Source organism: Chanos chanos, chromosome 10, assembly GCF_902362185.1.
Source record: "Chanos chanos chromosome 10, fChaCha1.1, whole genome shotgun sequence".
Lineage (NCBI taxonomy): Eukaryota > Metazoa > Chordata > Actinopteri > Gonorynchiformes > Chanidae > Chanos > Chanos chanos.
Genome location: NC_044504.1, coordinates 21,189,995 through 21,217,929, shown reverse-complemented (window position 1 = coordinate 21,217,929; position 27,935 = coordinate 21,189,995). Strand labels below are relative to the sequence as shown.

The window sequence follows — 27,935 nt, the reverse complement described above, 5'->3', positions numbered from 1 at the left end:
TTGGCCACAGGGGACACAAGAACTCAAGAAACATTGCATGAGCGGAACATGAAACTAGACAAGCAAATAAATCATTTTCCCAAAAGGGAAGAGACATTTGTTTCCCACTCATTATGACTCCTTGTAAAATAATCTGGTTTAGCTGTTAGTGAAAACAGTGGCAAACAAACAAGAACATTTACATTTTCTTTCATTTTGGCATGAGGGTTCCACTTGTCAAGCCCTCTGGTGATTCTCCATGAAAATGTGTAGCCCTGTGTTTAGAACTTGAGAAATGTTGATCCACATTTGTCTGAGGGCCAGACAAATCTATCAACTGCCCTACAGTCACGAGTTGAAATACTCCAGTAATGACGTTATTAGACTGCAGAGCTGAATGAGAAACACAATAACCAGCCTTGGGAGCTCTTTGCCTTGCTGCAAATACAAGGAGAAGTAGGAGGAGGAGGGGGTACAGAGAACCTCAGCCAAGCTTCTGGCAGACCTGGAGTCTGGCCAAAAACCGTCTGCCTGCGATCACCTTACAGACTGACTCCTGGACAGCACTGGAGACGGACGGGCAGCAACAGAAAACTGTGGGGTTTTTTTCTTGCTGATTTCCAGCGTAGCTGTCAGACATAGATTCAGGTGGCCGTAAATGTTTATATGGATGCCCAGCTTGATGCCTACAGGATACCAGGTAGCCTGTCTAAACGCAGTTTACTGGCAGTTACAGTAACTGCTCCAGACCAAGGCTTTCAGTTCATTTGGAAAAAGAAGTGATGAAATGTAGCATCTGACATCCATTCTGAAGGATAAAACTCTGTGATTGGACGTCCTTTCATTTTAGCAGTTCAGTCCGCTCTTTCACAGAGAACGGGGCCCAAAAATGTTTTCAGCCTTTTCACTCTTCAGAATTAAAAAAGTCACATATTTATCTTTGAATGTCTGAAGTTCCAATTTATAGTTGAGTTCTACAGATGAGAGCACCATACCATGTGACTTCAATTACAAGAATCCAAACGGGCATTTTTCCATTTTTCAGCCTTTCAAATGGGAATAGCGTGCATTCAAAAGTGCATTCCAGGTATGGTTCCCAAAGCACCCAGTGACATTTTTTTGAAGATCCTGTTCACTTGGTCTTCTGTGGGAAGTTGGTCATGACGTCATTCTCCTATTTTTTGCACATAGTTGACTGGAAATGATCCACTTCTGGATGTTTGGCCCTCAATATGACCCACCTATAAAAAAGGTTTTGATCAAGTAATTCAGTGGCTTTGTGAACAAAGTGGGTTCTACAATCTTGAAATTGTCTAGGATGAAATTTTCCATTTACCACAGAGTTGCTGATGCTGAGAGAGCTGCACCTTACCCAGGGCAGTGGAGAGGTGTAAATAGCAGATTGTACTTACCCACCAGTGGGGGTCATCGCTAGCCGTCACGATGATGATCTCATCCTTAAAAAAAGCCAGCTGGTCGGGACTGGCCACTCTGCAGTCCACCAAAGCCCTGACCTTCCTCTGTTTTGGCTTTGTCTGAGATGACTGGTACACACACGCACACAAATATATACATCACACCAGGCTGTTTCACAATAAAACATCAAAGAAATTGTACTGAAAATGACCACACATGCTGCCTAGATACAGATGTTCCATTTTACTGGGTTGATCGGGATAGCATCTAACCCAATGAATAAAAACCTGAGCTAGCATTTCTGATTTCTTTACAATTTCAGCCTACAATCTCTAGTTCCGCCATATTAACACAACTATGATATAAACAAATCAATTGTATTATAACGTGGTATGACGGTGAAATATATCAAAAAAACATTTTTTTTCATAAACAGTGTTCAGAGTTGAACATAGGGTCTCATCTCTGATGTCACGCAGTGCCATTAGTTTTTAACGGCTCTGTACCATGGCGTTCCGACGTGAGCGAGGAGGGGGCAAGCTGATGGACACAGGAGCGGTGGGAGGAGTGCTGCCTGCCAGACTGCAGTATAACTCCTCCTGACTCCCCACACAGCAGGGGGAGGCAACAGTACACTTTCCCTGTCCTCCACTGCTCGTCCGCCGATAGGAAGTGGTCTTCTCTGAACTACAAAGATGCACACCCACATAAATCACTCAGGATAAAAGCAACCGCCTGAATATACAAAAGATACATCTGAACAACAAAATGATTTTGAACTCAACATGGAACATCAGGATTTTAATTGTTTTGTTGTCAGAAACAATTGAAATAGTTAAAAAACTAAACTTCATTGTATAGAGATAGTTAGTGGAAGAACATTATATGATCAACAGAGGGCAGTATAAGAGCATGCTGGCACTAGTTAGTCACAGGCCTTGCAAGCTACATGAGCTAGATCAGTGGTTCTCAATCCCACTACTGGGGGACCCCGGCTCTGCACATTTTCCACTTTCCCTTCTCTACCTACATGACTGATTAGTGTGACTAACATGCTCTTGATTAAATAAGGTCTGCTCAGCCAATCAAAAGTGCCACTGACGAGCTTAGTCAGGTAGGTAGAGCAGGGAAAGATGGAAAATGTGCAGAGCAGGGATCCCCCAGGAGCAGGACTGAGAACCACTGAGCTAGATGACTCTAATTTTCCTATGAGAAGGACAGAATGGACAGTACAAATCATCAGTTCTGTGTTCTCACCAGAACTTTCTGAATGGACATATTGATTCAAGAACAATTTACAACACTAAAAGTATGTGACAAAGAGTAAAGAAATAAAATGTGGACCTAACAAATGTGCAAGGTTGAAGCAGTGAAGACACACGGTAAGTTCTACCTGACTGGTCCCAGGTGGCTTTGTGGTGATGTGCTTAGAGATTTGCTCTCTGTAGCTCCAGAACCAGCACCAGCTCCACCCAGGCCGGAGGGAGGCTGCCCTTCCCATGACATTGTTTGTCTCTGGCCCCGAAGAATGCCACCGCGTGGGGAGCGTGGAGGACGGAACCCCTGGGTCTCTGACGAGGGGGAGGGAGGGCCATGGCGCTGGGACCCTGAGCTTATGCTGGAAGAGGAGGAGCTGGAGCTGTGACGGGTGAAGGAGTTTCCCTCCTGAGAGGAGACGGAGATTTGAGGATCTGAACGTCCTAAAGACAGAGGTCATGGAACAAGAGAGACAGCAAGAGGTTAGGTTGACGTTCATATCTAGCGTGACCGCTTTGTGCTTCCAAAGTGGTAAATATTTGACTGATCTTTGGGCAAAAGTGGCCTAAACTATAGTATCGATGCCATGCTACTTAATAATAAATTGCTTTAACAACGTAACACCAAGAGCCCCCATTAAGGATTTTAGCTGTCTCTCACCTCTCTGGATGGATTTGGCAGGCAGCGGGGGAGGCAAGGTATCACCAGAAGGGGCGCTGTTGGCAGGTGGGTTGCGGTACAGGAAGTCTACATTCTCATATGTTTTGTTGGTCACACTGCTGGTGGCAAAGCTCCATCGAGGTGATGGAGAGCTACCATTAGAGGGCAGTGGTGAGCGCCGGCCCCTGGATAAAGGGCTTATCTGGACAACAGACACAATAAAGATTTACATCACTGATATGGGTATATGGACAGACGCTGAGAACAACAGTAATGAAATTACTCTTGTGAAATTATTATTGGATATTGACAATGAGCACATCTACTGATCTGTACTTCAGTTTCTGGGCTAATCAAATCTGTCCCATTGAAAATAACAGGTTCTAGTGTGTGTGTGTGTGTGTGTGTGTGTGTGTGTGTGTGTGTGTGTGTGTGTGTGTGCATATGTGTGCGACTTCCTCTAAAATGCTGAATATAGACATACTACCACGAGTAGTGAGTTTGCAGATAAAGCCAGGGTACATAAGTAAAACTGGTTTTTAGTACGATAAGATGCTGCACCAGTCATACGGCCTCTTACCGTAACAGTAGAGATAAGAGAAGGTTAGATGTTGGTAATGTTATGTTATTGGTCATCTAATACTGTTGTAAAGTACGACTGTTGTTAATGTGAGCCTGTTGTTACTGTAAGACTGCTGTTAACATAAGACTGCTATTGATGTAAGACTGTTGTTAATGTAAGGTTGTTGGTCATCACAGGTACAAACCCTCTCATCCAGGTCATCCTCACTGTCATACATCAGCTCCTGAGGCGTCTCCCACATAAACTCCACATGGATCTGAGAATTAAATTTCCCGTTGTGGGCGAGCTCCAGCTGTAACAACACACACATATGCATACAGACAGAGAGAAGGAGAGAAAGAGAGGGAGAGAGAAACATTTAGAAACACGACTACAAACATGCAGATACTCTTTCATAAATTAATATTGGAATAACAATATTCATATGTAAAAAGAGACATATGACATATCACAGTGTACTCTAACAAACTCTTGTCTAATACAGCTTCCTCTTTTACTCAGACAAGCACTGATCACTGACACAGCTGGACAAGCGGCACACTGGGTTCATCTCATATCTGCGTTTCTCATAGGTGTTTGCTAGAGCTACTAACACTAACGGCCAGTCCATTGACAACATGATAAATTACGGGTCACAGGGCAGCTTTGTCCATAGTCCTTTGGAAAGTACCCGGTCAATATGGCTTTCATTTGAAATAGTTTTGCTTTTACTTGAAACCAGATGTAGAATCCTTTCGCTTTGTGAAGACTGGGGCCCGGGGGCATCTTGCAGCATGTGTTCTACCTGCAACCCTCTCTCTCATAAAGTGCACCATCTCCCTGGGCCTTTTACTAGTGCTCTTTATGGACAGTCAACTGGTTGGCGTTGTCATGGGTAAACAATAACATTGACCTAAGCAACTGAGCCTGGAGTTTTCCCAATAAAGCAAAGTCCAACGTGACACAAAATAAAGATCAGGCAAATCAAGGTTGGGTAGAACATGTGTAAACACCACAAACACACACTGCGTCCAAACAGATACACAGTCACAGAAAAAAAAAAAACTAAACACATGCCCACGCCACACATAAACACACACAGTGGCAATAAAAGACGGTTAAGTTGAGCCGTGTGTGTGAACAGGTGTGAACAGTCGGTGGTGTCAGAGAGAAGGTTGAATGAGGTCACACTTACCAGCTCCACACACTGTAAATGCTGCAACTTCTTTGCAATGTCCAGTGCTGTTTCGCCTGCCGAGTTCACTGAGATGAGACACAAATGAGACTGCTCAGATTGTAGGTGACAGGACAGATGAAAAAAAACTGTATCCATCAAACAGAAAACAATACCCTGGCTGACAGGACTTTTTCTAAATTGTGAAATATCAAACTCATAAAACATGTACAAAGTATCATCACAGGTGAGTTAGTACAGCTTATGAGTGTGTGTGCTGAAAAGGGTAAAACTACTGGAAGTCATAATTTAACAAAGGATGACAGTGACAAGTTTACACTGGGGCCTCGAATAAGTTTTAAGTGATGAACTTCTACTGTATTCATATGCTGTGAGAAGCCATTAGGATAACAGTTCATTGATAAGTAATGCTCACAACTAATTGATACCAAAAAAACTGCTTCATGAAACCAGCCAACTCCTGGACGTTTGCTGTATTCACCTGAATGGAGCATGGCTTTTCCTTTGAGCAGTAATTTAAGGCATTCTGCTTTGTTATGCAAAGCACAGTAATGAAGAGCTGTGTTTCCTTCCACTGTCTTCTTCTCCAGACATCCACTGAAATAAACACACACACACACAAACACACACACGCACGTACACACAGAGTTACTTTACATGGACACAATAACAAATAGATACAAAGTTCCAAATCACAGCAAAGTGCTAGTATTATACCAGGAAATAAATCAGGTAAACCAAATGTTTCTCCACACAAGTTTTTCCATAAACACCCAAGAACACACAACCACTCTTCCACCCAGACAGGCTGCCAGTTCATGCTATTACAGCCCAGTATTTCTCAATAAATAAATTACATTACACCAGTTTGGCCTGTTGGGCTGATGCCTTTGACTGAGCTGGTGTGACAGCAGTGGTAGGTCAGTTTATCTTGCTTGTGTTAAGACAGTACAGTAACACTAAGTCACAGTGAGTCATGCCCAACTCACCCATTTTGTGTGAGAAAATCAACCAGAGCTAGAGAACTTTTGTCTGCTAGCCGAACAGCAAGATGAAGAGCAGTTTCCTTAAGATCCTGCGAGAGAGAGAGAGAGAGAGAGAGAGAGAGAGAGAAATAAAAATATAAACATATACTTTAAAATATATACATAACTATTTCAAATGGGAGTAAATACATATCAGTGTAGATAATAAACATAGGATATTCTGCTTGTGACTCAATTTGTGTGTGTTTGTTTGAGATAATACATTTGGAAGAATATCAACTGAGTACTACTCTCTACAGTCATAGGGCCCTAACCACAAGTCAAAATAATAAACAGATCTAAGCCAACACGCAGTCACGCACAGCTAAAGAGTGGATAGGATTATGACAACACACTTCCTGAGTGGGAGGGAATGAATACGAGATCTGATTAGAGAGAGGGGTGGAATGAGAGGAAACAAGAAAACATAGTTAAAGAGAGGAAAGAGAGAGAGAGAGAGAGAGAGAGAGAGAGAGAGAGAGAGAGAGAGAGAGAAAATACAAGTGTAATGTATGATTAGAGAGAAGGAGGGGGAGAAACAGAGAGAGAGAGAGGGAGAGGGAGAGAGAGAGAGCAAGAGAGAGAGGGAGAGAGAGAGAGAGAGAGAGAGAGAGAGAGAGAGGGAGAGAGAGAGAGAGAGAGAGAGAGAGAGAGAGCGAGAGAGAGAGAGAGAAATATAAGTGTAATGTACGATTAGAGGGCAACACTGCAATAGACGACAAGCCCTATAACTCTGCATTTATACTTCAGACACACCGATTCAAGTGATAACAAAATTATACATTTATTTTCAGTTACTGCCCTGTTTTCGGTGTTGTGTTTCCACATGTAAAGAGCCAAATATCTGGTAGTGTTTAAATCTAAAACCACTTAAATTCTTTTAAGTGCTGAGCAATGTTTGTAATGAACGTGAAAACATTGCAACACTCATTCTCTTCTAACTCAGTATGGGCTTCGTAGACATAATAACACATTCTCTCACTGCCGTTCTTCTGTGAACACTGAAAAATGACTGGATGAAAACAGTGACAGCATCAGCAATAACATCAACACATTTCATAATGATATACCACTATTTTCAAAGTCAAGGTCTCTTTACATTATAATAGCCTAATTATTCAGATCTGTATGACAGGATATGAGGAGAGAAAAGCAGGACAGAACTTTGTAGTGTTATAAGTGTGTGTGAATACTGCCACCTCTCCCTCAGGTCCATGTTTATCTTGTGTTTGTGTTGTGTGTGAAGTCTGGTACTTGTCATTCAGCTGTCTGAGAATGCATGAACTCTGGTACCTGTCCCTCAGGTGTGGCGACTGGTTTTGACAGATCCTCTTTCTCAGCGTAGAGCTGGAGCAATCCAAGCAGATCTCGCGTCTTCACCGCGTCATACAGACGGTATTGCTCTGAACTTTCCTTAGGCAAAATGTAACGTCGTTCTGCATATTTTGCCACAATGTACTCCTTCCTGGCAGTCCTGAGTCAGAGACAGAAGGGGAAATTTGTACTTAGAATTCAGAGGAATTATTAAAAGAAAGGGTGGAGATTCGGAGATGCCATTTTGAGCACAGACTGGTACAGGTGTGGAGTAGGCAGTTACAATGTATAACTGTAAGACATTTTTTAGGCAAAAATGTATCCATACTGTGTAATGTCTGACTGAGAAAACATATCTAAGCTATGATGTTCTGAGCACATTTACGATGATCATAATTAAGTAGGATTTAAAAAAAAAAAAGGTAAAAAAAAAAAAAAGAAGTTCCTGTAGCTGCAATGTCAGATAGACCTGTCCAATGACAGGAGTGGGCTCTCCTAGGTAACTTACATGTCACTTTGTGGGAGGGGCTTCACAGCATCATTAGGAATGTTGGCTTCCATGATGTCATTGAAGCGTGTGTTTCCAATGCTAACAGCAAGCTGTGAGAGACAAAGCAGTTTCTCAATGTTGTCCAGCCTCTTTTACTTTCAGCAACAATGTTGCAATACTGTAGAAACTCAGAGCATGACACCAGAGAAATGTCATTTCTCATTCCTCATTGAATCATAAGTGAAATCATGGGTGACTATGGGTTTATGTCTGATATTGTTCTCAGCATACTTAGAAAAGAAAACAGCTGAAAGTACCAATGAATACTAAAGTCAGTGACCTGTATACCCTTACAACACGGACTATTAAAATAAATTCCCCCGCTAGATACGGAGAGTCTTCAAGCATTTGAACACTGTTCCTTGAAGAACCAGTTCACTCCTGAGAGATGACATTTGTGTCCTCTGGTTACACTTGTGTTGCATATTGTTTAGCTTTTCTTATGTATAATGACACATACTGAAACAGACGTTTGTGTGTGTCAGTGTGTGAGTGTGTTTACCAGCAATTCTGACGTGCTCAGCATGTCCAAAGTGAGAGACTGAATGCGGGAGTAGTGAACACCCAGCTCACGGTGGATACCAGAACATTCTATACATGTGAGAATGCCCAGGTTGGTGGATAGCCAGGTGGGTTCTGGAGAAGAGGGAGAGAAGGAGAGAGCATTAAAAGAGAGAGTCTACACAGCTTCATCCACAACAAAGCATCGTTTTAAACTCAACCCAATGAGTTTAAAATGAGAAATGAGAAATACACTTTAATGAGAAATGAGAAATACACTTTAACATTTCTTGTTTGGATCTAAGTTAAAACCATAAGAGTTGAACTCCACTTCTGTCGAGCAACATTAACGAACCCTGATAATAATTATCAGTTTAAATAAAGTGCGGTTCAGCATTGCAGAAAGAGAGATGTCTATGCTGTCTCTCATATTCATCCACTTTGATATCAGTAGTGCAAAACTATGACTACAATGCACGTAGATAACTGAAATGAGGTATTTACATATTTCCATTATGTCTATTACCGATTCATCATAACTCTAAAATGTCAGTTGCAGAATATTTGCCTATGTGCAGAAATCACTACAGTGACCACATTCTCAGATAATATAGAAAATATACAACAATTTTCACCAAAACTAACAAACAGTCTGTCTGAGTCTATGAACAACAGATATACAGCACATTCCACAACCCCCCCCCCCCCCCCCCATCCATCCCCCTTCTCTTCTTCCTCACCAGGGGCTCCACAGTCACAGCAGACCTCATTGCCGGGCAGGTTCCGCAGGCCGCTGATGACGGCTCTGGCCAACTCCTGCAGGCCGCTGTCCTGAAACTGCAGCTGATCTGCACCCAATGCTGTGTTCAGAGCCTCTTCCTTACTATTCTGTAGCACTGACACCCAGCTACACACAAAGGCATATTCACACACATTATATATCTGAATGGACTGTACGTGGGAATTATGTGAATGATAATACAGTAATACCGGTGAGAGTAAGCCAGTCAGTCACTTAAGACATTTAAGGAAATGAAGCTAATTTACATTTGATGCACTTGTAGTGCTTTCACTCTTTACCTGGTATTACATTCAGTCTAAGCTAAATCATTAGGCAACAAAAGTAAGACCAGCACCAGTCTCTTCTCCTGCTACTGCTGCTATCTAAGGTGAAACCTATTCTTTATGATGACTGAAGTGAAAGCAGGCTGAAGAGATTTGAATCCAGTTTGTTAACCTGTAACATGAGGACTACCAGATCAATTATAGCTATACAATAAACTAACACACTCCACCCACTTCCACCTTGTGATCTGTAATTCTTTATCCACCTCTTGTCTGATTTTAGGAGTTTTCCTCACATGACTCCTGTAAACGCTCAGTGTGTAATATGTGTAGAGGAAAGATTGTTTCAGTTAAAAAGACCCACATTACTCCAACTGTCCACCCACAATCCACTGCAGAGACCCAATTTCTTTGCTCATTTGGTCTGTCTATGTTCCTTCTCTTCGTAATTCACTCTGTTTCCTCTTTCTCATAACCTATGACTGTTTTCTTGCTTCTTCCCTCTTTTTCACTCACACTTTTACCTTTTCACTGCTCTAAACCGAAGACTTAAGTATGTTTATCTTCTCACATGTGCATGTCTTAACATGCACCTTGACAAGGTTTGGAACAGAAATCAGGCTTGTACAGAAATCAGGAGGGAGTCAAGCTCTTACATCATACATTCCTGCTCATCCTCAGCTTGGAAGTGGTAGGTGCGGTTATCTGCAGGAGCAAGAGAGAAGAGGAGAAAGGGGAGAGAGAGAGAGAGAGAGAGAGAGAGAGAGGCAAAAAGACAGAGAGAAAGAGCGAAAGAGAAAGAGAGAGGGAAGGTAGTGTGAGACCATGAGGAAAAAACCTGATCAACAGGAACTGCACAGACAAACAGGTCAAGACAAGCCCCTCTCTGCACCTGCTTTCCATTAAAAACGCATGTGTTACTGCACGTACGTACACACACACACACACACACACACACACACACACACACACACACACACTCACACACACACTCACATTCACACACACACTCACATTCACACACACACTCACATTCACACTCACACTCACACACAAGCAGTCCATCTTTTTCTTTCTCTCCAACACACACATGCAGAGAAGTGCTCACATTCAAACATGTAAACCATATCAAACTAGCCTCACAAAAGAGGCTGTTTATGTGTTTGATTAGCATAGATTTATAAGGACGCTTTGCGCTACAGCTCAGAACAACAGGTCAGAAGTGACAGTTCAGGAGGAAAAAGGTGAACTTACGGGTCACCAGGTCAAAAGTCCTCTTGTCCTCTGGGTTGGGACGCACCTGACAGGTCAAGAGGTTTAGCTTCGCGGGTGGTCTGTTAATCTATACAAAAAACGTACAACAAAACCAAGAAGAATTTATTAGAACATTCAAGACTTGTCAACACATGAAAAAATAAGGATAAGGTGGGAAGTCAAGTGCAATTCCAGTGGATAAGACCAATCTGGGCTAACAGAACAGAGATTTTATCAATGAAAGCAGCACAAAATCTGACTTTACATCAGGGTGTGTGCTGTGTATTCATAAGGGCGTCAGGTCCAAAAGATTTAAAGAATGCTGTAAGTGGGCGATTAGTAAGGGTCTAACATGCTATGAGGAAATATTCAGTTTGAACACTACAGGCAACATACTGGAAAAGTAGAGGAGGGAATGGAGATGATCTGTGCAGCTTTATGTTTGATACTGAATGCTCACCGTGCTGTGAGAGATGGTCAGACAGCCATATTTAACTCCACATTTCCTCTTCTGCCACACTTTACGGATGCTGAGAGACAGAAAGAGAGATAGAAAGCTTGGTAACCATTTTATTGGTATCAAACATCAGGCTTACACTAGCACTAGCAGAGACTAAACTGCACACTTAAGTCAAGCACTTATCCAAGTACTGCTTGACACTTATATTAACTGCCAGTTAACACAGTGGCACAGTCAACCACATGCACCAAGTTCAGATGGAGAAATTAATGATAAAAAAAAAAAACCTTCACTCTTTCACTCTTTTGCCTTCATGGTAAGTTTCTGTAGAGCGTGTAATTTATTGTGTGTTGTGTGTTCTGCCATCTAGTCCCTACTCACAGCTAATGGACGACAGCTGTATCTAACAAGTGTCACGTCTGCCTCATCTCACACAAATAGACACACACACACACACTCACACTCACACTCACACACACACACACACACACACACACACCTCCCATCCCCCAAATGTGTTCAACTTGCTCCAGCTGTAGACACACATGTGCCTCTGCACTCAGTCCAATTCACTCCAACTTACAGCCCACAAGGTTCTTCTGGGATAAAGCTTTCCGTTCAAGTGTCATGTGAATTTATTTTTAAATACAGAGAGATGTATTTCATAGCACAGCTTGAGACCTCAACGTTGGATTTATGCCAATGACGCGCTAACACAAAAACCATCAAACACACGCTCTCACCCGTCACTCTTCTTCAGTAGAAAGCCTGATTTCTCTGTGCCGTATTTCTTATTCCCCTGTGGCTGATGGATGCTGTAACCATGGCCAGAGTTCTTCCTGTTCAGGTAATCCTATAGAAAGACAGAAAACCTGGCTATGACCACACATGTTATAGCTACAATCCTACATAAACATAACCCAGTATCTCATAGTTCCCATCAGCAAGACCAGCCAGTGTGGAAGTTTGTGTTTGAAGTCAGTTACTGAGATTGAAGGTACATCCGGGACCAGAGGGAGGTAGGAAGATTCTAGATAAAGTAATAGGAATTTGTTTTGAAAATACATTTGTGTGTGTGTGTGTGCGCGCGCGTGTGAGTGTCTATGTTTAAAACCATTATATTAGGGAACTGCTCGTGCATAAGTCAAATATTTCTTGTTAGAATACTAATGATATATTCTGCATGTTTAAGACAGGACAACTGTCATAGTTAATATGGTAACTGGTTACTCCATGTTAGCTGTGAAGCAGGGGAAATCACAGGAACTTTAATGTTTCTGTCCAAGTCTTGGACAGTGACAACATATAATGAGCTGTTTTCATCAGGACACTCAGGGTGGAATTGAGATTGTTTGACATTAGTGCAGAGTGACATAGGCTTAGCTCTTTACCTCTTTACCCTCCACTTGCAGTTGAGCCCTGAGAGAATCCCGTAACTGCGAGAGCTGACGTACTTCTTCGTCCTGGTCTTGGCGAACCTGTATGCCGTTATAGAGAGAGGGGTTTGTTTAACTAAATATGGTGTACTCTAAAACACTGATAGTGAAATATAAGATTCATCCTTGTGCTTTTTTCTGATTGGTGCTCTTAAGCACAACAGCTATTAAGATTAACGGAACATGCTTAAATAAAGCTAGTATCAGTTTCCATTCACAAAACGCACTTTACATAGACCTTTAGATGATGTGGACAATAAACCCGATCTGAGATTGCAGCCAATCATGACATGCTTTAATCCTCTTTGGTGCATGACTGGGTAACATGCTTAATTTACAGTGTGCCACTTTACAACACTTGCACTTCAAAAATTACAGGGAGTTCCTGGGCGGAAATAATTCCAATTTAGATGGGCACTGTTGCAACTAACGGTTGTTTCTGCCTGGTACTTGTCTATGTCCAACTATGATGTGAGGAAAAAGAGTGTGTAAGGAGGCATATGGGAATCACTTTGAAACTCAACAGAGAGGTTGGGCCTTGATAATGCAACGAAATTACGTCAAATTCAAAGACAAATGATTGTTCCTGTCATGTCTGGTGTTGCAATCATCCTTTAGTCTCGTCAGATTGTGTCTTTGCTGGGCTATTCAGATTATTAATATTCCAAAACTGCTCAGATGACTAACCAGAAATGTTACTCAAAACAGCTAGGGAGAGTGGATAGCCTTGAGATGAGTTGGGTACCAGTGTGAGGTTTGCTTCTTTGATCAGGAGACCACAAAGTGCAACACAAGATATCTACTGCAAAGTACATGCAGCCCTCTTCAACAGACACATTTAAATTAATCCATAGATTGTGTAATACAGTTAAATTCTTGGTTAAATATAACAGGGAGTTTCCCTCTTAAAAATAACTGACATCCCAAATCAGTGATGAAATTAATATAAACAATATGTGAAGGTAAAAAGACAAAGACAAAACTGAGATTGTCACCCCCCTTCATTGTATATCTGCCAAGTCTGGCTGGTTCCAAATTTAGAAAGGAGAGTGAGATAATGTCCAACCTTACCAGACAAAAATCAAAGACGAGATATCTGACTCAACCAAACAAACCTTGAAAATATGAAATCACTGTCTGTTTTTGATTTATGGAAGAACTCTGGTGACACAATGATGAACATGGACAAAAGGGGATGTATGTTCAGGATCTTGGTCAAATATGGGCTCAAAACATTTGAGTGTTGGATCTAAATCATACACTCTTCTGACTAAATGTGTTTGCAAATACTTTTTTGTTTGCTCAAATATGTAAAGCCACACATGTCTTGACTACAGACGCATAGGGCTCAGATGAAAACCTACTTCATACAGATCAGCTTGAGTCCCATATATGCAGGTGAAAATACTGCACACAAACACACAACCAATCACACAAACACACTCTAGAATAAGCATTACCGTGTGCACAGACGCAGCTAGCTTCTCCACGAACGGACTGAGATTCTCAGCAGCTTTGAGCCCATCCTGGAAAAAACTGAGCAGAGACAAGAAAGCCGCCCATGAGTCTCACTGCATTTACGCTAACCATTTCCTGGCCCTCACTGAGACTTCAACCATTCCAACAGTAATATCACACAATGCCGAGAGTGAAGGCCCATAAAGAGCCATTCAAGGACAAAGACAAAAGCTATTGTCTTGACAGCAGTCTAAAGTGAAAATCAAAATGATATCATCCATCTCATGGGATAGTATACAAAGATCTCTGTGAGAATGGACATAAACAGACATTTAGAACAATTTGCATGAATCCAAAAGATCAAGGGTCAAAGGTTAGTTAGCCTCACTCTGAGACTTACTTGAGCTGGGCTTGGAAGTATTTGATGAGTCCCTGGAGAAGGTCAGGACCCTGCCGCACCTTCAGCTCCTGAATCTTCAGCAAATACTGAAAAGCACAGAGGTGAGGTCACATATTTGGCTTTCCATCCCTAAAAGTCAAAGGTTAAATCCTCAGGTGACACTAAGCCGTTTCGGTACGCTTGCTTCTCTCCAATGGGTCACTGATGGAACATAACTCTGGAGCAACATTAATGCCAATTCAACCATGAAGCTGATTCATGGTCTCACGGGGCAAAGTAGTGGCAATTTTTCAGTTCTATTGGCAGTCAAGAACTGAAAAATAAAGTACATCTCTGTTTTCTGACTTCACAAATGGAGATGGCAGGACAATGAAAAGCGTCTGGATACATAAATTTTAAGTGATTTTTCATTTTACTCCAATTCTGTAAGATTTTTGTCCCTCTCAACCTCAGGACAGTTAAAAAGTGTCATTAACAGACTGGGACATTATGAAGATGTACTGTGCATGATCCTTTCTGATAGAGGCTTCTAGCAGGACAAAAAATTCCTCTGACTTAACTGCTCCTCTTTCTGCCTGAGCGTTTATGGAAGAAGTGACAAGACCCTTCTCTCTAATAAAAATGAAATGTGCAGACATCTGGACCGCTGTGGCCGGTGAAAAGGCTGAGAGAGAGAGAGGGACGAGAGAGAGAGAGAGAGAGGGACGAGAGAGAGAAATCCCCCTCTTTTTCCATCATTTACCACAGCTGGGTTCACAAGTGCAGCTAAAGCAAAAATTCCCCTCATCTGATTAAGGCTTCACACAAACTTTGGAGCTTGGATGGGCAAGCACTGAGACACTGAGAACAACATGATCTGACTGACACACATACACAAATACACACACATGCACACACGCACGCACGCACACACGCACACACGCACACGCTGCTCGGTGTTTAAGAGTCTGTATAATTGTTGCTTAGCCCAAGGTGACCCCATCATGCACTCCTCTCATTTCCTCCCACCCTCCCTCCCTACCTCACACATCTGCAGCTGGAAAGTCCTCCTCTCTCTCTCCATATCCTCCGTCACATCATATCCCTCTGACCTGATCAGGCCAAACTGCTTCTGCTTCTCTCTCCTCTCTTTCTCTAGTTTGCCTCTAAGAGATAGAGAGACAGGCAAAGTGAAAGTGAGACAAAAAGAGAAATGCAAAGCATGCTGTAATTGTTACCTATGCCCTGTAAACATTTATTATGAAACCTGCTGTACTGTTTTTATGTAAGACCAAAAGAGAATTTCATATATTATCAGTCCTGAGATGCAGTCATACTCTGTACATTCAATAAATAACTTTGCCAGTCATATTAGATATCAGATAAATCATTTGTTGGTTTTAAATTGATTGATTTTGTAGCCAAGACTGGTTCAGAGGCTCATATTTACAGATCTACGTCATAATATGTAAACACTTTCCTCAGTAGTGCCAAGCGACAAGTGAAAGAAAATGAAAGGATTAGTGAGTTTCAAGTAAAAGTGAAACTCCAACCTGATGGCACAATGCCACATAATCTACCCATAATCTACCAAAAGTGGTGAAGACTTCAACCTTCACACTTATCAACAAAGTGCCTGACTGAGCTGACAGTCTTTTGATTTGTTTTTAGTCATTTCTTTTTCTTCGAATAAGGTTTCCTGAAAAACATGTCAGTTTTATGCTGGGTCATAAAACAGATCAAAAGAAATATTACATCTCAGTTGAAGAGACTCACATTTTGACATCATACTCCTTCCAGCTTTTCTCCATCTGTTTCTTCAGGTCCTGAGATTGCAGGAACAACAGTTGAGGCATTGAGGAAAGCAGATTTTCTGATCAATTTTCTGATCCTAGTGTTGACCAAACATTAGCCATACATATTGGTGCTGTATGGTATAACAATTCTGAAGGCAGGTAAAACAAACCTACCCATAATGTTAACCCTAGACCTGGTTCCTGCCTGAATTTTCTCTTGAAATCTAATCCTAATCAAGTCCTTTGTATATAAGCACGTATTGTGCAATATATTATATACAAACAAAGAAAAGAGAAATGTCTTGACTGCACATCTGAGTCAGAGATGACCTACGACTGACACTAAAACAACAGGGACTTTCCGCAGTAATAAAACCACCTCCACAGCACTGTGGGAAGATAATAACGTATGGGCGTCGGTCACAATTCAATATCAGACGACAGCAGACTGTCAACAGTTTCCTAAAACTGAGAGGTTTTGTCACAACAACTAAAGCATATTTGGCATGACAACTAAGAGTGGCATATGAATACACTAGTTATGTGTTCTCCTAAACCCTTCAGCCCAGAGTTTCTCATAATAAACTGTGAGTCACACATAATGTATCATTCAAAATCTGTAATGATCGCAAACCACAGCCGTTTCAACGCGGTATGATCCTGATTATCCCAAAACATTTTGTGCTCATGTTTTCAGATCCTTGGTAATGGTAGCATTTGTGTTGCTAAAAATGATCTCTACAGCTGCTAAAATCTTAGATGCATTCAACTTCAAAGGCCTAGATAAAGCTGTGTCTTCTGCAGTGTCATCAAAGCAAACAGCTCATTCAAAGGCAATAAAACAGTCAGTGAAACAGGTTTAAGTTATTTCTCATGAACTAAATTCATGGTCACATCACAGGTTTTGAATCATTTATCTTTATCTTGAATAGTTTTTCTTACCATCCTACTGTCTCTCAGCTCACTTTTGAGCACATTGTCCAAGGGGAAAGACATGATGTTGTTTAGGTTCTGGATCTGGACATACAAACACAGTTACAGACACAGAATTAGACAATTAAACGGCAGAGGCAGCAGAGAGAGAGAGGAAGAGAGAGACACGCAGCAGGTAAAGCAGCAGAGAGACAGACAGACAGGTACGGCAGAGAAGTGGTAGAAACTAAGATCGTGGTCAGTCAGAGTCCTGTCTAGGAAAACATAAAGGCTAAATTGTTTTTCCTTATTAAAGAATAAATGCTTGTCCTATTTTTGCCAGCTAGACTTTTTTTTCCGTATTAGTATCCAGTTTGTAAAATTTGTAGAGTCGCACAGAGCAAAATTCTATTCAGACTGGTTCTGCTGCCAAGAGGCTTTCCAGAGAGAGAGGATAGGAATGAGTATAAAGCTCCATTTTGAAAGAATGTGTTATTTAAAAAGTCAACTTAAGAGCATTTAAATCCATTAATATCCATTAAAAGATTAAATTCAACACCTAGAGGACAAATCTTTTTATTGATTTTCATCATTTCTATGAAAATGTGAGCGGAAAAAGCATGAAGAAAGGGAAGAAAATGGTCAAGTTCACACATTTCTAGCAGTGAGACAGAAACAATATGATCAAGAAGAGAGATTGTGTTGCTGTTTCCTGTCTCCAGGCTTATCACTGACATTTTACGGCAGAGGAGCTTGGGGCCTCGCTGGGCAGAGAGGAAGACAAGGAAGTGGGTCACCCTAGCTATGGGCCCAGAAGCGCGCACACACAAACACACACACACACATACACACACACACACACACACACACACACACAGAGCCACGCTGAAGTCCTTTCTTATCAAAGACACATCCTTCTGTCTCTGACCAAGAGCTCATAGTACCAGAGTGACATCATAGATTTGAGACATGTTGTTTTTTTTATCTCCAGATTTCCCTTTTTTAGAATTAGTAAACCGTTAGCTAAATCTTGGATCACTCAGGAGTGGGCTGAGATTTCATAGATCCACATGAAGACAAAAAAAAAAACCCCAAAAAAACCCCAAGGATAAATTCAACAAACAAATCAGTACTGTGGCATTCTTTCTTAATCGACAACTCTGCCAATCTTTATGAAGTCTACAGAGCAACAACTTCTTTATTTAATATGTCCTGTTTTAAAAATTATATTGTGCTCACAAAGCTGCACTTCCCTCTGTCTGCACATAATCCACAGCTTTTGGCCTAGTTTTAGCTTTGTTTTCTTTCACTGAGCCTTTGTTGTCCCTGGTGGATATTTGATTGACAGCAAAGCATTCAGGCAGTGTTGACAGTCCTGTCCACTCCTGCATTCAAGTCTGGAGCAAATTACCATCGCCATGGAGACTATCACTGGGACGGTTCCGGAGCACTCTACCTCAGGAGCCTCCGAGCCCTGCAGCTGTTTCTCTCACAAACACACACACACACACACAGCTAACCGCTCCCCTTCCCCAGCAGACCCGAACTCTACAGCTGGAACAGCACAGTTTCTCATTCATAAATAAATGGAGACATCAGGACGCACCCAGGTGGTAATGTGGGCCACTCAGGACACTCCTGGATGAAAGACTTGACTAAGTCAGCACTTCACATTGGCTTACCCCCGATTCACAAACCATAAGCTTTTAAATCATTCACATTTACATTACATTTGGATGATATATTTATGAAAGGTTCACACAGGGCTTAAGGTAATTACTCCCATGGTCCCTTACAGACATTGCATATGCTGTATGTACTATTGTCATAATATATGTACATTAAACAGCCTCCTTTGAGTCTGTAGTCTAAAGGTCTGATATACTAAAAGTTTTTGTGTGTGCAAAAGAGTACAGGTAATGCCAAATCAGTCATGTGGTGTATGATAGGTCAAAGTCTTTTGTTGCAGCGCATCACTCATAGATGTCTTTCATTCAGCAGTGTCCCCTCTAGTGCCAGCTTGGTTATAGTTCTGTGTCGCTATAAGAGTGAGAATGCCCTTGAATGCCAGTTATTATAAATGGATCTTCCCACTCCAGAAATGATTCAAAATGCATTGAACCAATGACAACGCTTCCTATTTCTTTGGCCCATTCATTTGGGAGGTTGATATAAACATACCTGAATCATTCAAAATTTGCTCCTGAGATCCTGAAACACTCCCAAAGTCCATTCAATCATCCCTAGACAGAACTGACAATGTCTCAGCGTTTCTCTCTGTTCCCTGCGATAGACCAAGTCACACTTACCAGGTTTTTGAACAGCGCCGTGACTTCCCTGGTGAAGACAGCCAGGTTGAGGAAGCCAGTGGAGATCTCATTATTGTCCTGAGAAAGGTGGCTGTTTCCCAAGTTCTCCAGAACCTCAATGTACTGCTCTTTATTCTCTACATAATCTGCAATATCAGAGAAAACACTATGAAGTTATTTATGTTCAAAATACATACAGTCATACACAGTCACAACAAATCAGCAAATCATAAACGGAAGGGAAGATTAATCCTGTAAATGTCATCCAAAAATATCTCAGCAGGTAAATGACCATACTCATGATAGAGATGCACTGATCACATGCTCAAAATGGACGGTTGAGTTAACTTCCAAAATCCTTGGTGTGCCAAAGCATTTTGTTTAGACTGTCTGGTACTGCCAATTTTGATGCACATAAACCTGATTTTTTTTTCTTCCATCTAAAGATAAAAGGTTTTGGGGGCCTATGAAGTCACAGTCATTTCTACGCAAACAAAAAATATCAAACAAACATAACCAGTGTCTTTCAGCCTTCGCGAGGATCAAAGAGACATCAAGGGCCTTAGCAATGGTCTGAACTTTTCCAGGTCCTTTTATACGAGATTCAGAGCAGCAAAAGTCAGATCAACAGAAATAGGACCAGTTTAAAAAAAAAAAAGAAAGAAAAGCAAATATGGGACAAATCATGGACAATGATTCTATTTTCAATGAGTCAGACCACAGCAATGATACTTTGAGGATGTTTGTTTGTCTAGTTTGTGGTGAAATGGAGAATAATAATAAAATGTAAAAAGAAAAACCCCTCTATGAATTTCTTGAATGACTCCCTTCAAATTATTGCCTCTCGATGTCCATTCATTCAAACTCTGGTCTTAAAATGTTTGGGTCACAGAAATAAAGACCAGTAACTGTGGCTTCCTAGAGACAGCCCAGAGAGTTTTTCTGAAGACTAAACAGAATGTTCTTAAAATAATCTGAGCATAACTTCGGTCCTCCTGAGCCCCTGGGCCAAATTATTCAGAAATACACTGTGATGGATAAGGAGGAAGGGTAGAGAGGAGAGAAAGAGAGAGAGGGTGAAGTGAGTATACGCTTCTGTAAGCCCAGGGCACATAAAAAATGTGGAAGAGAGAGAGAGAGAGAGAGAGAGAGAGAGAAGCAAGTTTGAAGCAGACCACAAACTAAACCTCAGAAAAGCTATGAACATGAGGTACAAGGTACTCCAGTGCAGTATGTCTTCTTTGTTGGCATAGATGTAGATGCATGAGTGAACCCTGTCTAATACCACATGTCACCAACAAACAAACTTGCCATCACATGTCCATTAGCTGAGAAAACATCCCTCTGAAGTAACGAGTTCATTGGACAAGCAGACGATGGCAGTATGCCCCCTGTCCCCTTCTCTCAGCCAAAAAAAATACAAACTCCTGAACTCTGGCACACCCTTAAAGAAGACAGCTCTTTAGTCAGAGTGGGGGCAGAGAAAAAGAGGAAGGGGGAAGGGAGTGAGTCAAACTTTCATCAGACATGACAGCACACCCTGCCGACTCAGGAGGCTCACTAAAAGCTAACCAAATTCTAATGAGGCCAGGAAACAGGGGGCCCTTACTGCTGCATTTACCAGAAAGCCCATCTGATTTTGATTAAGAGAGATGGGGAAAGGAAAAAGCAGAGGAGAAGGGGGGTGGGGGGGGCATGAGAGTATAACAGGGAAGAAAGGGGGGGGGGGGCAAGAGAGGGAGAGAGCGAGAGGGGGGATGGTATAGTGGGGGGTATTGCTGCTATTCTACTGACACAAACAACCTGAACAGCCAAGTGTAAGTTCTCTGACTCACTGAGTTCACAATATGGCAGCTGCACATAGAAATGGGAAACAGACACAGGCTGATCGTAACTGCCACACTTCTGAGAAAAGTTCGTCATTATTGCTCAGATTTACTAAGCAGTTATGTGAATGTATGTCCATCAGGTTGAATGGCGCAATCATTATAGTAAAGGATTTGTTTTAATGTGTCCCTTCCATGGGTCCATGATCTATGACCACCAAAACTGATTTACAGGAAAGCAATGCTGAATCTACATTACTGATACAAACTGAGAGAGAGAGAGAGAGAGAGAGAGAGAGAGAGAGAGAGAGAGGAGACGGGCGAGTAACTGCATATGTGATATTCTTCTAGTTCTGCACAGATTAGAAGCATCCATGGTTTTCTTTATCCTCTCATTTGCTCTGGATACTCTTAGGTCTGGTATTCTGTAAACCTGCTTTGTGGCAATGTCTACTGTAAAACCACTAAACAAGTCAACTTAAACTGAACTGAAGCAAAACACTTAAAAATGAACACAGGCCATAACAGCAATCCAGACGCTCCATCAAAATCATGTTTTTTCACTTTGTCTTACACATCATCGTTTCTGAATCTTCTTCTCGAGAATCACCAGTCTTGCATGTTTTAGTCACTAGCACAGCTAATTCCACCCCACAGCATATTACCAATCTACCGACTTGCCGAGTCAAGTATGTGTGCAAGATAAGAACACAAGGTTAGGTCACAAAGGCTGGTGAAAAGCTTTGGGGGGAAAAAAATTGAGAAAGAACGATGAAGAACGGAGTGTGAGTGTATGAAGGAAAACTTACTGAGTCCAGAGGAATGAATAACCTTCACCGTCTTCTTCAGCCTCTGTAGAGACGTCTGATCGAGCTCCAGAGACTGGCAAACACAAACACACACACACACACACACATATACAGGAGAGATAAGAGACCTACACCAATGTGAAGATGTAACTGATGATAAATATAGATGATTTGTGATATTCTTTCAATTGTGATATTGTGATAAATATAGATGATTTGTGGTTTTCTATCACAATATCACAACTGACAGAATATCACAAATGAGGAGCTTCTCTTTGTCACAGTAGTGCAACAAAGAATGGCTGAACCGGTTTTATTCAGTGTTCACTGAGGTTGGTGAGAAGACTCTTTAATGGAGTGCACAGTGTATAACAATGTAGAGAGAAAGATCACTGTCCCCCATTCCCTGTGTCTGTTACAGTGTTTCTGTCTTCCACATTTTCTCTTTCACTTTCTGTGCTATCAACCACACACAGAGCAAGACAGAAACAGTCTCTTTTCATAGGTCAACAAAGGCAAATGTTTCCACAAACACAAAGCAAAGCAGTGACGTTGACAGGTTTGGTAAGAGGCATGACCTCCACGTAAGTAATGAGCACAAGTGAGTCAAACAGATCTTAAGAGCAGTCTCACCTGAGCTGACTCATGCAAGTCATTATTTAGCAAAGAGAAGGAGCCAGTTACACCCACCTGGGAAACTGTCTAGTTAGAGTCCTGAGGTAAAAGAATAATACCAGTGCTTTAATGTTCAGCTGCCAAGTTTCTAAACCAATTAGAGTCTACGCCCTGAAAGGTGTATTGACAAGAGTGAAATAATGGTCCAGTACAAAATTTGTTTGCAATTCTTGGCTCCAAAGTCCTTGGTTAAATGTCCTCTAACTCTTCGAGTCCAATGGTATACTCCAAGTGACAGATAAAGTTTTACAGTACTATAAAAATTGGTGTAATCAAAGTCACCACAGGGAAGGAGTTCATTTCAGTTTACTGGAATCACTGTCTCTTCACTAGTATCAGTGAAGGGAAATTGAGCAAGTTCGAGCAGCTATGATGTTTTGATAGCATTTTTACTGTACATAGATCTCCGTCAGTGGCTCAACATACAAGGTTAAAAAAAAATTGCACTGGTTTACAGGTTTCTTCCAATTTGTGAGGCAAACTGCCACATAAATATATGGATATATAGGATGAAAGTATCTTGTAACTATGAAATATTTTAGTGCAGGGTCACACTGTCTAGACGCTAAGCCCTGAAGGCCAGGCCAGGCCAGGCCAGACTGATATCTGAGTATGTGAGGAGTGTACGCACACAAACACATAGAGTCATGTTTTAAACAGTCAGGCTAAAAAATGAACTTCATTTTCCTGTTCATATATCTATCAAAGCTTATTAACACTCCCATGAAACAAGTAGACCAATATGATGCTAGCGTATTTGTTCCTGTATTCAACAATTGATCTTCAAAGCCATTTACAAATCACCACAGGGTCTGCACACAATAATTCCTTCTCCCATTAGTGTTTATTTCTCTGTCTTATCTTCAATATCAACATGGACTGAGGATAAATTTGTATAAAGAGCATCAGGCTAACCTTGTACCAATGTTTTCCTGGTCTGCCTCCATTTAAACAGCCTTATCAAAGGTTACTCCGGGAGACCAACTAATGAATAACTATCAAGGAAACAGGGAAACGGCACTCTGGCCTGTGTAATAATTGGAACAGGCCTACCCCAAACTATCATGACCTAGTTGAACCACTCCAACCTCACCAAGCAACTGTTAGTGAACACACAGCCTATATATTCATATGTGAAGTTATCAGATTGCATTAAGGACATGAGGCTCGATAGCTGGCCAGCATTCAGAGGGGCAAGGGAGATGGAAGGGAGGGGTAGACTAGGATTGCTGGTGGAGTCATCTCAGTTATGTGTCCAGGGAAGGGGTCAGGACCATAAATAATGACATTAGTCACATAAGGACTGCTTACAGCTCTGGACACTCAACAAACTCCTATCAACAACACCCCCAACACCCCCCCCCCCCCCCCCCCCCCCCCCACACACACACACACACACACACCCCAGAGAAGGGTTTCACCTTTCCTCCAACGGTCATCTCTTAGTTTGACAGATAATATCCAGAACTTGCATGCACTTAAGTAAACTGCCAAACATACAGATACATGAATGTATGCATCAAGTAATCATACATACATTCTTAACTGTAATATAACTGTAATGTAACTGTAGAACAACTGTCATTTAATTCCTAAAAAGAGTCACTAAAATAGCTTATCCTCAAATAAACTTAAAATAAACTGTGCCTTAAATTTTTGCTAAATCTTTGGGGGGGTTTTCTGTTTTGTTTTGTTTTCAGTGAAACGCCGTAATGCTGATTCAAACTTTTCCTCCTTCGTGTGTGTGGTCTAAGAGTTCTCTCAGTATCTGCTTCCTTCTTTCGTTCTTCAACACATTCTACAAAAGCAAGGAAACCACTCTGGTTGAGACCGTACAAAGTTAAACAAAAACATACTCTCCCTCACAAACCCAGAAAAACCTTGAAGCTGAATTATGCCAGCCAAGCACTGTCCTTCATACACACACATACACAGACAAGCACATACAAGCTCTGCTTAGCCAACCAGGCTCATATACACTCTGCAGTTAACCAACAGACAGTTTGTTTGTTTTTTCAGCAGTTCCATGTAACACAGGTAATATAAGCACACGCTTTGACCCCCAGTCACCAGGAACTGATCTAATGAGAGAGGCTCTGAGGTAATCCTCCTCAGGAAGTCCTGACAGACTTCAAGTCTCTGGAGTGAGATACACTGCAGGAACACCTTCAGAGGGATGAGCTCTTTCTGTCCTGTTATGAAATGACACTTTCCATTTTATGAATGCCACAGGAATGTTTCTCAAATGTACTTTAGAGCAAGATCACTTGTACTGTTCCACAGTTCTGGGAGAGCAGCAGCTTGGTTTCTACTGCCAAACCATTTTTTGTCCTATTTTTTTTTTTTTTTTTACCTTTTCATTGGAAAAACAGAGTTGTGACATTTGGTTCCATGTGACAAACTAAGCAGATCAGACATTGTAATTCATCTACAGAACTTCTACATACAGGGCCTAGTCTTTCATCGTTCAGCATTATGAAATATATAAAATGATAGGTACAGTCCATTCGTTGGAAGAGCTAAATTTGAGAGCTCATTTACAGTGGAAATCTTGTCAACCACTTTACTGATGTGATGCCAAGCACATTCCTGGAAACAGAAGATCTCCATCCAGACTCCAATTCTCTCCAAACCCTTTTTTCCTCCCCAAAACAGCAGGAAAAGCAAGCTATTCACTTTCGCATTGCTTGGGTATGTTTAAAACCGAGCGACAGAGGCTATTAGAAGTCAGCAGGAGGGAGTATCTTTGCTCTTACCCTTTTATTGTTAAGGAAAAACAGAGTTATTATGCTGGTGGTACAACTCCTGCACATTCCAAGGGTGCCAAAGGGGTATTAACTTGGGCAAATTGCTTGGGCATTCCCATTCTCTACAAACCCTAAAATGCAGCACCATGCCAACTGGCATCTTGTCTTTGTGGACAACACTTTTCCAACTGATCAATGAACTCTCTAACATTTCCCTTGCAGATCTAAGATAATTATCTCAAACCCATGTTCTAAATGTAATCAGCAGAAGTAAAAAGAAAACACTGATAATAGAATCCAAGGCCGTGAAGATGATGAAGGAAGATGATGAAGGATTCCCTCAACACAGTTCTATCTAGCTGTGTATCATGTCTGAGGACTTCCCCAGGAGCAAGTGAAAGAAAAGACTTAAACACACATTGGGTAAATGGATTGCTTGGGCAGAGCACTGGATTCCATTTACTGGTCTAATACATTCCATATTTGCAAGGCAGGGTAAGCGTAACTGAAGAGTAGGCCAGCAGCAAAATAAGAGTCTCAACCAGCTGAACTTTGCGTGAATTGGGAAAAAGGCAATGTTTTTCATTCATATTCAGCAAGAATGGAAGCACAGACCTGTTACTGTCTATGAACTCCAGAATAAAGAACAACTAGACTTTACCAGAGATGTAAGCACTCACTCGCTGTGTGATCGTGTAAGGCAAAATAATATAAATGTTTGTTCAGTCCTTAGAGTTGAGTCAGTCATTAATTCCTTGATGTGTTTAACACTATTACAGCATATCTGTATATGCACATTACACTTACAACACTGGCACAGTGATTGTTTAGAGGCCCATTATCAGTTATCACTCTTGTTGAAACGTTGTATGGTAATTCTGTCTGAAACATCCAAATATTCATTTTAGTGTCTAAATGTCATTATGTAGACATTAGAGATGTCATTATAATAGTCTTATATAGACTTCCCGTTTGCTGTACTGAATTTATATTCTAACTTCTCTGATTTGGCACCATCAGTTCTTCATATATCCATGTAATTTATGGGTAAAACCCCGAGTACGCTGATTAACACACTTCCTCGATGAGGTAGCAAGTGTAACTCCCCCCTTAATGAGTGATTCTCTGGAAACTAACAAAGAGGTAAAAAATAACCTGAAAACAAAATCGAAAATGACTCATCATGAAGGTCACGATATCAACAAACAAGCATTTCATGTATTTCTGGTAAAGTGCTGCTGCGGTCAAATCGATATACTAAGAAGTTCAGATCACCTTCCATTACCATAAGAAACGAAAAAACCTATAGACATTCCTACTCTAAAGAATGAACTTTAGAATCTCGTGTCTGTGTCGCATGCAACCTGTTGCAGGTAAACAGTTTGCGTGCTCGCGCCCTCACCTCCTCGAGCGCAGTCACAGTGTTCCGACATTCACTCATTTTCGACGGAAAACAGGACGTTGTCGGCGACGCTAAATCCTCGTTTGCCAAGGAAACGAAGTCTGATATACTGATTTTCTCCGGCATGTTTGCTCAACTCCGAAGTGTCCAACAGAAACTTGTGTTTTAAAAGTGTGCTTTAAAATGATAAAATTACATATCACGCGTGGCTCTTATCCACAATTCAGTCCCTTTAATCCACCAGAGAGAACAGATCATTCCAGTGTGAAAGAGGTAAATCCTGATTCATGGTCTCCTCAGAAACGGACGTGTTTGTGGAAGAAAGTCTCAAGCACTTCTGAGTGCTGACCGAGTTTCTTTCACTACAGTGCTGAGGGAGCAGTGTGCATTGGCTCAATTGTGCGCGCGGTTGGGAGGGAATTATTCCATCATCACGTGGGAATATTTGTATTTTCTGGCATACTGAATAGGGCACGCACTGAAAGAGTCCACAGTCCTCCCATTCGCGCTATAGTCTATTCAGTGTATTGTGTACCGTACAACGATATAAAATAGTACTGTAATTTCTTGTACGACCGTAACGCAAAGCTGTGAAATAATGCAGAAGAATTTGTATATTGAGACGCGCTTTGCATATGAAGCCTATTGCTCTGTAATTGCAAAGACAGCACCTCTTCTCTAAATAAGCGGTAAGGGCACTGTATTGTACTTAATAAATACCGTGCCAAAACTCGAAAAAGTCTGTTTACCGATGGGTCACAGTTCTACTGAAGTGTTTACTTAACAATGTTCTCAGTTCACAAAATGATTCTGTGTTGAGAAGCGTCATGACACTATGGCCATTATAATGACTTAAAAAGCAACAACCCCTTATTTTTAATGTATTTAATATGTTTAAGTCTTCTTCCTTAGAAATATGGTAATGCTTACACATTGTCTCGATATACC

At 41.3% G+C, this 27,935-nt stretch overlaps 1 protein-coding gene across 2 annotated transcripts; it reads right to left on the bottom strand.

The window, feature by feature from the left end:
* Positions 1 to 29: 29 nt before the first annotated feature.
* Positions 30 to 27,323, bottom strand: asap3 (ArfGAP with SH3 domain, ankyrin repeat and PH domain 3). Of its 2 annotated transcripts, XM_030785863.1 has the most exons (27): positions 26,988 to 27,323; positions 22,164 to 22,236; positions 19,529 to 19,674; positions 17,250 to 17,324; positions 16,288 to 16,337; positions 15,554 to 15,677; positions 14,533 to 14,618; positions 14,135 to 14,210; positions 12,630 to 12,716; positions 11,982 to 12,091; positions 11,239 to 11,308; positions 10,779 to 10,866; positions 10,181 to 10,229; positions 9,200 to 9,366; positions 8,461 to 8,594; positions 7,917 to 8,008; positions 7,388 to 7,568; positions 6,059 to 6,144; positions 5,551 to 5,666; positions 5,070 to 5,137; positions 4,080 to 4,187; positions 3,313 to 3,514; positions 2,888 to 3,095; positions 2,789 to 2,833; positions 1,902 to 2,082; positions 1,392 to 1,523; positions 30 to 1,220 (listed from the first exon to the last, which is right to left on the bottom strand). In XM_030785863.1, exons 1-27 carry the CDS (start codon positions 27,111 to 27,113, stop codon positions 1,146 to 1,148), a joined length of 2,955 nt encoding a protein of 984 aa, XP_030641723.1. In that variant the 5' UTR covers positions 27,114 to 27,323; the 3' UTR covers positions 30 to 1,145. The 2 variants fall into 2 exon arrangements, with proteins under 2 accessions (XP_030641723.1, XP_030641721.1); XM_030785861.1 differs by having other exon boundaries at positions 2,789 to 3,095.
* Positions 27,324 to 27,935: the final 612 nt, after the last annotated feature.

Excerpts from the sequence above, each read along its gene's own strand:
- asap3 (XM_030785861.1), bottom strand. The coding sequence starts at position 27,113 with ATGCCGGAGAAAATCAGTATATCAGACTTCGTTTCCTTGGCAAACGAG. Across the intron at positions 11,309-11,981 it reads CTACTGAAGAAGAGTGACGG|CATCCGTAAAGTGTGGCAGA; the intron begins GTGAGAGCGTGT and ends TCTGTCTCTCAG. Across the intron at positions 3,096-3,312 it reads TGCCAAATCCATCCAGAGAG|GACGTTCAGATCCTCAAATC; the intron begins GTGAGAGACAGC and ends CTCTGTCTTTAG.